Source organism: Carassius auratus, chromosome 18, assembly GCF_003368295.1.
Source record: "Carassius auratus strain Wakin chromosome 18, ASM336829v1, whole genome shotgun sequence".
Lineage (NCBI taxonomy): Eukaryota > Metazoa > Chordata > Actinopteri > Cypriniformes > Cyprinidae > Carassius > Carassius auratus.
This window is the reverse complement of record NC_039260.1, coordinates 13,373,039-13,385,938: the sequence shown is the minus strand read 5'-3', so window position 1 is coordinate 13,385,938 and position 12,900 is coordinate 13,373,039. Positions and strand designations below refer to the sequence as shown.

The window sequence follows — 12,900 nt, the reverse complement described above, 5'->3', positions numbered from 1 at the left end:
TATTCTATTCTGTTGTTGATGTTTTATTTATTTATTTATTTTGTAATTTAAGTAATTCATACTTTTATTTATCAAGGATGCATGAAATTGCTCAAAAGTGGCAGGGAAGAAAATTATAGGCCTTTTCAGTTAAATGCTGTTCTGAATTTTCTGTTCATCAAAAAATAATGAAAAAAAAGTATCACAGTTTAAAAAAAATAAAAATAATAATATATATGAACATCACAATTGTTTTCAGCATTGTCAGTATATTAAAATGATTTCTGAAGGAAATTCAGCTTTGCCAACACTGTTATAGTTGCTATCACAGTTATTAAGTTGGCCTGAGAAAGCCAGTTTTTTTAAAATGCTATTTAATAATCTTCTTCTTCTTCTTCTGAGACTAAATTTGGACTGTATCTCCTCCAAGAGTTTAAGCCACAACCACCAAACTCTAGTCAAACTTTCAGACTACTCTGACTTGGGTTGCTATGTCTTTTCTAGCTGATTGGACTTATGATTTTCATTAAATGCATGAAAAAAACTACAGCAAGTCTCACAGACTTTTTATTATTTTTGTATAATAAGAGTTATAATGTTTGGCTGTCTATCACTAGCAAATCTTAAAAACTATCCTAGTACAACATGATAAAATCATGCTAACAACATGCTAATCATGCAAAAACATGATAGCAACATGTTAAATCATGCTAGCAGTGTGTTAAATCTTCTGTCTAATCTATCTAAACTGTAAAACTTTTACAACTTTTTCTTACAAGCTTTTACAACTGCTTCAAACTTTCAGGGTATGCTTATTCAAGCCAATTTTTAAGATTGGTCACAAAGTTTTCAATAAATGCAGCTTTGTTGAGCAATGAGTTCTTTCGAAAGCATCGTATAGACCAACATTATTGAACAGTAGCCTAGAGTATATGAAACACATTTTAACCTTTCAGTCTTGCCTGAATGTGGTTTTACTGTATTGTTCACTTTCTACCTATCAGCGATGATTAAAAAAAGTGACCTTTCAGACTGAAGGATAGAAAAAAGTATTTGAAACCAACATAAGCTCACGCTGAGAAAACTAGCATTTCTGTAAATATTTTAAACAAAACCAGCAAATGTAATATCTGCAATATCTGCTGATCTGATGGAGCGTTGGACAATTTATGAAAGAATGTGCAGCCCTGCTGAAAAAAAACAAAAAAAAAACAGCATACGCTGGTTAGGTATGTTTTGATGCTGGGATGCTGGTTTATGCTGGTCCTTTGCTGGTCCTTTGCTGGTTTGAGCTGGTCCTTTGCTGGTTTATGCTGGTTCTTTGCTGGTTTGAGCTGGTCCTTTGCTGGTTTATGCTGGTTCTTTGCTGGTTTGAGCTGGTCCTTTGCTGGTTTATGCTGGTTCTTTGCCAGCACATGACCAGCATAAAACAGCATCCCAGCGTCAAAACATACCTAACCAGCATATGCTGTTTTTTTTTTTTGTTTTTTTTTCCACAGGAAGGTCATATGAAATTCTAGCTACTTCAAATACACTGTAAATCATATATTTTGATATGAAAGTGTAATGTGAATGTTATTTTCTCTTTCTAGGAAGCATATTCTGTAGCGAGGCAGTTTAACCTGATTCCTCCAGTGTGTGAGCAGGCGGAGTATCATCTCTTCCAGAGGGAGAAGGTCGAGGTGCAGCTGCCTGAGCTCTACCATAAGATAGGCAGGTGTCAATCAATCATCGTTTACTCACTCAGTCTCAGTGAATATGAAACTGTCAAATTTAGAGAATTCATCAGTGAGAGCATACAGCAGCTGCTTATCTTGGTCATAAATATTTCCTTGATTCTGTTGGGGACTGTAGGTGTGGGCGCCATGACATGGTCTCCTTTGGCCTGTGGGATCATCACTGGAAAGTATGAAAACGGTATCCCAGAATCCTCCAGGGCTGCTATGAAGGTACCAAGTTAAAGTCTAATTTAATCATAATTTACTGGAATTTTCTAGAAACTAACTGCTGCATATACACAATGACAAATTAAATAGTTATTTTCTCCCAACCTAACTCTACTCATCTACTTCTCTCTTTGTCTTGAAGTCATACCAGTGGCTTAAAGACAAGATAGTCAGTGAGGACGGACGAAAGCAGCAGGCAAAGCTGAAAGAACTCAGTCATATAGCTGAGAAGCTGGGCTGCACTTTGCCTCAGCTCGCCGTAGGTAAGAATTCTCCCAATGACACTTTTACAGAGTTGTCTTACCAATCAGTCTAGACTTCTGAGCTACCAGAGCTCATGCAGGTTTTGATTCCTGTTCTTAAATTACTGTTGAAGAGGTGTTTGCAAGAATTTGCAAGAGGGTGTACAAATATATATATATTTCTGTTTCAAATAAATGTTGATTTTTTTTTTTATTAATCAAAGAATCATTATAAAAAATAAGCACTTTAAGCATCACAGCTGCTTTCAAAATGAAGAAAATCAAGAAATATGATTTTCTTGATCACCAAATCAGGATATTAGAATGATTTCAGAAGATCATGTGACACTAAAGACTGCAATGGCTGCTTAAAATTCAGCTTTGTCATCATGTGAATAAATTACATTTTAATTTATTTTATAATTAATTTATTTTAATTTATTTTTTCATTTTTGACCACATAATGGTGTAGTAACAGTATCTACCAGCAGAGGCTACTGCTAATGCTGGCTAACCAAACACAAGCATACAGACACTTTTAGGTCCTTTTTGCCACCTAATCTCCACAAATTGTAATCTGCCGAGAAGGTTGTTTGAAAGACTTCTTTTGTCACTTTTTCATCCCAGCCTGGTGTCTGCGGAACGAGGGAGTGAGCTCGGTACTACTAGGAACCTCAAATGCAGAGCAGCTAACTGAAAACCTGGGAGCCATACAGGTAAGCAAATGAATCGACTTTTAATGCATCTATTAATTTCCTGTGTTTCCCTGACTAATCCTTTTGGACATTCAGGTTCTTCCAAAGATGACATCCCACGTGGTCTCTGACATTGATCATATACTTGGGAACAGGCCGTACAATAAAAAGGACTATCGGTCCTAGGGGCTCTGGACGCGGGCTCAGGGTGAAGAGAGATATGTGTGTAGCAGTGTTCATGCCCTAGTGGTTCCTGCTCCGAATCGGTTTTCATCATCGGTCAGGCCTTAGAGTGCCGTCCTCCATAACCTGTTACCTGCATCCCCTCTGTTTCTGCTAGTGTGCCTTTGCACCCAAACACAGCAAGAATCCTCTCGACTGGTGTCCAGGTGTCACCTTGTTAAGGCACCTTGCTGGAGAGCTTCACTCACAAATGTGATTTATGAACCTTATAAACACCCATGCTTGACCTATGCTCTCAAAACCATCAGCCACCGGGACGTCTGGCGGTATTAGCGCACACACAGGGTGGAGGAAAAGCGCATGTCGTCCTCTTGTGTTCAAACGCAGCAACTGCAGACCTGTAGAGCGCAGACTCTGTGGAGCAGTGTGCATTCACAAAGATTCGAGCTGTTTTGCCTGTGCAAGAATGCCTGTGTTGATATTTTCTGAGGGATATTTTAAAGACGTTATGCGTGTTTGCTTTATAATGCGGTAGAAAAATAAGTAAATGCACTCATCTGACCTATAGGAAATTACTTGAATGAGGGTAGCATAAATCTATGAATACATGCTTACTGAACATGCAACTGTATTATAAACCGACCTCAATCCGCAGTCTAAATATACAGTATTAGAGTTGATCTGACATGCATAGAATATATGCCAGCAGTCTAATGCATTCATGTTTGACTATAAATGAGTGACTTGTTTTTCCTTTTAGTAACAGTGTGAAAGATATTCAGAGGAAAACAACTTAAAGGGATGGCCTTGTGAAAAAGAAATGTTTAATTATATTGAATGTGCACTTTTAGTGTACTTTCAATTTCAAAAGTATGTTTTTTTAAAAAACTGTACTTCTAGATAACAACATATCAATGCAGGCCATGTAAGTGTACTGAAATAAAGTACAGTTTCATGACCATATTCTTTAATACACTTAATTGGACTTTTAAGAAGTCAGATGTTGTTGTGCTTTAAAAGAAGTACACTTATTTTATAAGTGCATATTAGGGGTGTAACGATACGCGTATTCGTATTGAACCGTTCGGTACGACGCTTTCGGTTCGGTACGCGGTACGCATTATGCATACCGAAAGGTTCGTTGGACTAATTAATTATATTTGAAAAAAAAAAAGAGAAATATAATGATATGCGTTCAACAAGGTAGCCCAATAACCCAAACGACGTAACAGGCAACGCCCCTGACACTCCCGAAGAAGAAAAAAACACCAACTTATGTTTATGTTATGTTATGACTCAGTCAGGCGCTCGCTCACTCAGTACACGCTGAAGGCTCGTTGCAAAATGGCCAATGCGTTTAACAGACATATTGTTTGAGATGCATGATTCCATCTATGAGCTGCTCGATCAGAGTGACATGAGAGCCCCTCCTTAGAACATTATTTGTAAATCCATGTTATGGTAAGTGTGCACGTGAAGTCTTTGCACACTTTCTGAAATCCACACTGTGGTAAGTTTGCACACTACACTAGTGCTCTGCATTCTTTATAAAATCCTATATAGTGAGGGCTTCGCGCGGTTGCTTCATTGCTTTAAAAAAAAACAAAACACCAGCGTGAATACTTGAAACATGTCAACTCATTTACGCCGACATCACCTTATTGTGTCAGTATCTGGGAAAAGACGAAAAAAAGGAGAAACATGCATGCAACAAACTATGCCTGCAGCATTTAGACACCAGTATTATAGCTTACAGGGAATCCAAAGTGCACCCAAACACCAGACCTGTTGGTTATTTTAGGATCTTATATTTCTGGTCTGTTAAATGCATTAGACATTTTGCAATGAGCCTTCATCGCGTGCTGAGTGAGCGAGCGCCTTAGGGTCCGTTCACATATCGCTCCTAAAAACGCGTGGAAAACGCTAAGCGCGTCTTTCTCCTCCTTTCCAAAGCGCTCGGGCAGAAGCGCTCATGAGGCGTCTGTCTTTGCTAAGCAACAATGACGTGCTCTCTCCATGAGACGCGGAAATTTCAGCGAAGGATAAATGGATTTGCAGCTCTAAAAATCGCTTGCAGTAGCTCTGCTACTAAATTTATTTCAAAATTGCAATCCATATACAACTATAATCAGCTGTTCCTTCATCTTGGCTGAGTTTTCAACGTTGTTATGGGAAAGGATGAAGCTGATTGGTTAGTTCTTGTCACATGACCCGCGGTGCGCTTGCGGCATTCTGAAAAGTTGAGATGTTTTTACATTTTGCTGTATCTAAAACGTATCGAACCGAACCGAACCGTGACATCAGTGTATCGTATCGAACCGAACCGTGAATTTTGTGAACCGTTACACCCCTAGTGCATATTATGCATATCAAAGCACATGTAAAATACTGATTATAATTTTAACTGTAGTGTGTTATTTGTAGTGTGTAGTGTGCTGTTCCATTTAAAATTACTACATTTTATATGTTCTTCATCATTACAAATGTGTAATTACATATATATATTTAAATGTGTAATATATAGGTTTCTATGAAAATTACATGAAATTATATTTTAGTTTACCATAAATGCTTGTCAGTATATTTGACAGAATACTTTAACCACATTTCAAAGACAAAATAATTATGAAATTATAAATAAATATGTACTGCTGAGGTGGAGCAAGAACAGTCTAAAGTTTAGCTGGCTACATTTAATATAAATTATTACTGTAAATTTTCATTTTTCAAAAATATTACATTCAGTTGGCACTTAAGTATATTCTTGTATTCTTAAGTGTATTTTTCCATAATAAGTATTTTTATTTATTTATTTAAAAAAATGTAAGTATACTAAAGTATTCTTTTTCACAATGGTAGTTCACCCAAAAATGAATCTTCATTAAAAAAGAAAAAAGAAAGAAAAGAAAAAAAAAGTCACTGGGTCACTTGTTGTTTCTGAACCAATAGACCTTCACTGTATGCACAAAAACATATTAAAATTATGTATAAAGAGATGTTAAATAGAAACAAAACTGAGTGTCAGTGAATGATGAGTTTATATTTATGGGTGGACTGTCTCTTTAAGAATCAAGGAGTTCCCAATATGCATGGAAGCATTAAGATATAATGGGAGCGAATCTGATTTACTGTTTGCGGGTGCCTCATGTTTGATTTTATCGCTCTTGCTCGCCCTACTTGAAAGCCATACTTTATCATGCCCTTGATATTTTAAACACAGATGAGCTGCTTTACCCTGTAGTATTTCAATTCTCAGAGTGTTTAGATGAATGTGAAACTTGTTGGAATTTGACTTGAGGAAACAAGATGGTTCTGTATAGAGAAAATAAAGAGTGAAACACAGAGGGCTTCATGAGAACCTTGTGTACATAGTGTTACCTTTAGTCTCCCTGCGGAGTGCCTTGATTCTCACCTGCATGAACATTAGGGCTTGCCCATTCTCCCATGGGTCCAGGAGTGTAATACTGTGAGCCTTTCTCAATTGTACATGATGTCTTTAAAAAAAAAGAAAAAGAAAAAGAAAGAAATAGAAATCACACCACATGGTGATTATTGTTTTCTAAAGTTTATAACACTGTTTTTGAGAAAAGAGGAGCTGTAGGATGCACAGGCTGTTCTGAATCTCTGCATCAGGGTCTATTATCATATCATGCATCTCTCTCCCTGTATGGCAGCAGTGTACTTCTGTAAATATAAATATGTAAACAGTACATAGAGGTAGATTATATGCTTGAAATAAAAATGGATAAGGTCAGTAAACCCATGTGTGTTTCCTTATTGGGCAATATACCGGTGGACACAATAAGCTGGTGAACAACAGGTAGAAATGTTGTATTATCACAAGTAGGTTCACATGACACCGGAGTTCAGCTCACTTTCCTTTTTTTAAGTGGAGAGGATGATTTATGAGCTGGAGGGCAGCCATCCACCAGGGGGCGATTGAAATGTTTTGGCTTCATTTTTCAGGATATATGAGGAACACCTGGTTCTGTTTCGAAAGGGCTGCATGATGAATTGTATTTTAATCATGATCACAATCTCTAGGCCTACTTCTCTTGATTTATTAAGCATAACTGTCTGCGTTATTTATCCTGAAGGCATTTCATTTTCATTTGGCATTTGCGTTATCTTGCATCGGTAACAAGCCTCCACAAGCTTTCATGGTTGCAGTTGCTAGATGTCAAGAGTTTAAATGCTTTAGAGCTTTTTTCCTTAAATCAATACATTTTCTGCTTAGCGGTTTGCTTAATCTTCCCAACCTGACATATTAATACATATTATTACTCTTATTAATACATAAAAACAGAACAGCTATTAGACAGAAGGAAAAAAATCCCTATGCTATTTATGGGATACTAATAAAGATTTTTTTTTTTTTTTTTTTAAACGTACATCTCATTCAGTCAAACTGACAGGTATATTTTTGGTGCAACACTATTATTTGAAATAATTTGTTTCAGTTATTTTGAATTCAGGAATCCAAAGTGCCACCCATAAGTTAAAATACAGTAGGTCTTAAAGTGACAGCAGCGTAATATAAGGGGAATAAAGGGCAAGAAAAGGGAACCCATTTTTAGAAGCGTTCTGAATAAAGGTGAATCCATTCACTAAAGTCCATTAAAGGGACAATAAGTAACTTTTTAGGTATTTTATTATCTAAAATCAATATTTTTATTCATAAATATGCCCTCAATGGTGTACAAATACCTATGCCAATGTTTAAACTAATCCTTGTAAATGAAGAATTTATTATCTTTATATACATGGGACGGGTAGGTCGACGGAGGCTTCCATGTAGTTCCGCCATCTTGCAAAACTATAATAGCAGAGAGGGACAAAAAGTACTAAGCCAACGCGTTTCCACAGCGCGTTTTCGGTCAGAGCCAGAAACGCAGGTGCAGAGCAGTGAGAGCCGCTTGAAACTGCACCGGCAAGTTTAAAAGTCTGGATTGCATTCTTATTATGGACCATACATATGCTGCGCCACAGGAGAAGAAAACATAGTCGCCAAAACAGTAAAAAATAGAACGTAAAAGGAAACGTGACCGTAGATTACAGAAAACAAGAGTTAATGTCGGGGAAGCTTTTTCTAGGTGGAAAGAGCTAATGCTTGATAAAGATTTCAAAAGAGACGCTCAAGTGGCCAGTTTTCTTCTCGACAGGTAAGTCAGTGTTACAGTCTATATTATAATTTTTTTTTATATCTAACAATGCATATAATTCAGAAAATATAACTAATAAATTAGACATAACTACTAATTACAATATTTCATGTTTTCCACAGTCAGTAATTCATACTGTAACATTCGTTTGTTTATGGTCATGTTGCTGTTTGTTTGAAATAACACACCTGTTCACCTGAAGGAAAACTCGACGAAGTGCTATTAGAAGACATCCTGTCAAAGCTTTTTGGTACATATCGCCTACCGTAGATGCAACACGCATTTGAAAAAGCGAGGCGCTGGAGAGCAAAATTAGTTTGAATGCAAAATACAATTTCACCACTAGATGGGAGTAATTCCTACTTAGTGTCCCTTTAAAACGGGGTACATGTGATGTTCAGGACATGAAGTAACTTTATTGTTCGTGGTCATGTGACCCAGGGTGGAGAGTCTTCATGATTCATTTCAAAGCTAGATAGTGGAAGTGTTAAAGTGCACATGTAAACAATAATTCAATAAAATATTTTGAAATCTTGATTATACTGATTTCTTGATTATTTTTTTTTTTTTTTTTTGCAATAATTACAGGTGCATCTCAAATTAGAATGTCATGGAAAAGTTCATTAATTTTAGTATTATTTCAAATTGTGAAACTTTTGAAATAAAAACAAAAGTATACAAACTCTGTGTGTATTAAATACATTCAATGCACACAGAATGATGTAGTTTATGTCTTTGGTTACTACATTTAACAAAAACCCACCAATTCATTATCTCAACAAAATGTGGTGACATGCCAATCAGCTAATCAACTCAAAACACCTGCAAAGGTTTCCTGAGCATTCAAAATGTTCTCGGTTTGGTTCACTAGGATACACAATCACAGGGAAGACTGCTGATCTGACAGTTATCCACAAGACAATCATTGACACCCTTCACAAGGAGGGTAAGCCACAAACATTCATTGCCAAAGAAGCTGGCTGTTCACAGAGTGCTGTATCCAAGCATGTTAACAGAAAGTTGAGCGGAAAGGAAAAAGTGTGGAAGAAACACAACCAACCGAGAGAACCGCAGCCTTATGAGGACTGTCAAGCAAAATCGATTCAAGAATTTGGGTCAACTTCACAAGGACTGGACTGAGGCTGGGTTCAAGGCATCAAGAGCAACCACACACAGACGTGTCATGGAATTTGGCTACAGTTGGCATTTTCCTCTTGTTAAGCCACTTCTGAGACATCTTACCTGGGCTAAGGAGAAGAAGAACTAGACTGTTGCCCAGTGGTCCAAAGTCCTTTTTTCAGATGAGAGCAAGTTTTGTATTTCATTTGGAAACCAAGGTCCTAGAGTCTGGAGGAAGGGTGGAGAAGCTCATAGCCCAAGTGTTAAGTTTCAACAGTCTGTGATGATTTGGGGTGCAATGTCATCTGCTGGTGTTGGTCCATTGTGTTTTTTTTTTTGTTTTGTTTTTTGTCTTTTGAAAACCAAAGCCACTCTACCCGTTTACCAATATATTTTGGAGCACTTCTTGCTTCCTTCTGCTGACCAGCTTTTTGAAGATGATGATTTAATTTTTCAGCATGATTTGGCACCTGCCCACACTGCCAAAAGCTGGTTAAATGACCATGGTGTTGGTGTGCTTGACTGGCCAGCAAACTCACCAGACCTGAACCCCATAGAGAATATATGGAGTATTGTCAAGAGGAAAATGAGAAACAAGAGACAAAAAAATGCAGATGAGCTGAACGCTACTGTCAAAGAAACCTGGGCTTCCAGACCACCTCAGCAGAGCCACAAAACTGATCACCTCCATGCCACGCTGAATTGAGGCAGTAATTAAAGCAACAGGAGACCCTACAAAGTATCGAGCACATGTAGAGTAAATATTTTTACCAAGTGCATTCCAATGAATGAAACTAAAACTATATACACATAGATTTATTATATAGTCAACTGATGAAGTCTAAACTTCTCAAGGTTTTATTTTTAGTACATTTTCTTGCATTTGCATCTTTTTCTATTGTAATTGTCTAATTGGTATCAAAAAAGCCATTATTTACAACAGAAGTAACTATGTCGTATCCTTGTATCCTCATATCCTTATAATAAAATATGACAAAACACGTGAGTAAACAGTCTTTTATTGGTACAAAACAAAAAACAAGAGAAGACCAGACAAAAAAGGCCTTAACCAATCATGAATTTCATGAAACTTTAACAGATGAAATGATAAATGCCCTCCTAAAAGATAACAAATTACCTTGCCTGCCCCCACCCCCAACCCCATGATCCTCTCAATTGCTTGGATTGTTCCTCAATCTTCTCCTCCTAATGCAATCTGTTTATTTGGACCCTGTGGACAGCAGGGCGATCAGACCTGAAGACGCACTAATGGACAGAATGTAGTTCCTGTGACAGACATACGAGGTAAACGTTAGACATCTGGACCAATCGATAGGCTTAAACAGACACAAAGACTTGTTACAGTAAACTTACACTGTCGGATTGAAGTTCTTCAGCAAGAAGAAAGAGGAAATGATGACAATCAAAAGGAAGAGAGTGTTGTTGTAAAAGATGGAAAAAGTGGTGGCCTCGTAATCAGCGACCTCATTCTTCTTCCACAGGATCCTGCAACAAAGGCTAGCTGTAAGCAACAGAGAACTTCCAAAATTACAGAATGAGCATATTCTGTGGCATATTTAAGACAACAGATCAACATAAAGCTTTTTCTGCAATCATTATCAGCAGTGTTGGCATGTTTGCCTAAGAAAAAAACTATTAAAAATAACAACAAACAATACAGTAACTGAATTAAATAAATTACACAAGACTAGAAATGAAAATAACAGAAATACTGCTTTGAGTACTTCAACTTAAAGAAGCTCAAGTTAAAGTACCAGAATTACCTCCAAAAAAAAAAAATAATAATAATAATATATAAGCTATTTCAAATAATGAACACCATACTATAAAAACATTAAGATCTGGTCAATGAAAGCTGACAAAACCGTCAGTATTTATCACAGTTAAGACTAAGATACCTCTCGTCTTTCTCTTTGCGGGACATTTTGCGGTTGTCGGCCTCAGAGAGCTTGCGGGTCACTTCCTTGGACACGGCGTCTTCACGCTTCTGAGCGACTCTGAAAGTACAAAATTATTAACTCAGTCTTCTAGTAAAGGTAACAAAAGATATAAGGGTCGCGGAAAACTGAGAGGAAGAGAAAAGAATGCATTTAAACAATGTGTGAGGTTTCATTTAGGTATTCGTACTTGTGCTTGAGGACAAATTTGACGTTCTTGTAAGCAAAGGCCACCAGGTATGTGCTGACCAGAGTCATGACAGCATACAGCACTGCAGACTGGACCAAATCCATGTGCCAGATCCTCCAAAACAGCCCTGTTACAAAAGAATACATAAAGCAAGGACTGGGTGAAACCAAAATCATTTTGCTACAATATATTCACAATGAATAAATTAAGTAAAACAATAACAGTGGTCATCAGAGAGACCACAAATAGTGTTGCATAAACGCTTTAAGCGAGAACCTACTTAACGTTACTTTTATCTACGTTAATATAGAATAGAATAGAATAGAATAGAATAGAATAGAATAGAATAGAATAGAATAGAATAGAATAAGCAGCTCAGTTTTGAGCAACAACTTCCACGTCAGAAGGAATGCCGAGAGTATCATTAGCAGGAACAGATGAGGAACTTACAGATGGGGATTGCGGACACGATTAGCGCATTGCCGTAGAACAGTGCCGTGGATTTGGCCGACAGGTTCCTGCTGAAGTCCTGCAGGAGAAGATCCTCCTCTGATTGCTGTTTGTTGCCGCCTTTGGGTGCCATGTCTCCGGTCTGCGCTCCTCTGCGATTCTCGGCTTGGGGGAAAAGAGACAGACACGTATGTGATCGGAATGGATGAAGCGCTTACGCCGCGTCAGCACAAACAGTGACGTAGAATTGATGCGCGCAGAGGCAGAGCTCAAGGATAGTCTCGCGCAGCTGCTGTCCTCTAGTGTCAAGGAGGAACAACCGTGTGTGCAGCACACAGAAGAATAAATAAGCCTAGTTTACCCAATAATTACATTTCGGCCATACTTTACTCACACGTATGCTGTTTCAAATCTATATTTTTTTTTTCATCTTGTCATTTCAGCTGTAGTAACCGAGTCCTGTCAAACGAAAAAAAAAAAAAAAAAAAGATGTGTGTGTGTGGGTTTGTGTTGATTTGAGACGCATATATATTGTTGACCACTAGATGGAGACAGATATTAAAGTTTACAAATTAGCAAGTATCACATAACATTAGTTCAGATTAATCAGAATTAGTTATAATTCTGCCCTTATAAACAAAGATGCTATCCTATATTAGCTCATTTAAACATTAAACATTAAAGGTGCTGTATGTACGTTTTTTGACCCTACTAAAGCATAAAAATGCCATAATGTGTTACCAGATATTTAAAAACATGCTTAGTTAACATACTTGTTTCTCTGACAAACAATGCTACAGTCACTTTATTCTCTTTTGAAAATGTGTGTTCGGTAATCTCTGTAGTTGTGGTTTGTGCATCCCGCCCACTGCTAGTTTACCCAATTGTATTTCGGCACCCGGGTTGCCAGTTGGCAAAAACAACGCGTATTTCAATTCATTCATCGTCAAGTGCGCTCGTTCTTGTTGGTATCGTC

General features: G+C 37.4%; 2 protein-coding genes across 5 annotated transcripts in view; one reads left to right on the top strand and one right to left on the bottom strand.

The window, feature by feature from the left end:
• LOC113118507 (voltage-gated potassium channel subunit beta-1) overlaps positions 1-4,083 on the top strand; it is a 135,073-nt gene extending 130,990 nt beyond the window's left edge. For all 4 annotated transcript variants that reach the window (XM_026287745.1, XM_026287742.1, XM_026287743.1 and 1 more), the window contains 5 exons: positions 1,572-1,692; positions 1,834-1,928; positions 2,068-2,188; positions 2,795-2,883; positions 2,959-4,083. In XM_026287745.1, the coding sequence (XP_026143530.1) occupies positions 1,572-1,692; positions 1,834-1,928; positions 2,068-2,188; positions 2,795-2,883; positions 2,959-3,048 (516 nt within the window). In that variant the 3' untranslated portion in view covers positions 3,049-4,083. The remainder of the gene's footprint in view (positions 1-1,571; positions 1,693-1,833; positions 1,929-2,067; positions 2,189-2,794; positions 2,884-2,958) is intronic.
• Positions 4,084-10,329: 6,246 nt separating this feature from the next.
• On the bottom strand, positions 10,330-12,179 carry ssr3 (signal sequence receptor, gamma). Its single transcript, XM_026287741.1, has 5 exons — positions 11,925-12,179; positions 11,475-11,601; positions 11,246-11,344; positions 10,701-10,832; positions 10,330-10,613 (listed from the first exon to the last, which is right to left on the bottom strand). Exons 1-5 carry the CDS (start codon positions 12,055-12,057, stop codon positions 10,547-10,549), a joined length of 558 nt encoding a protein of 185 aa, XP_026143526.1. The 5' UTR covers positions 12,058-12,179; the 3' UTR covers positions 10,330-10,546.
• Positions 12,180-12,900: the final 721 nt, after the last annotated feature.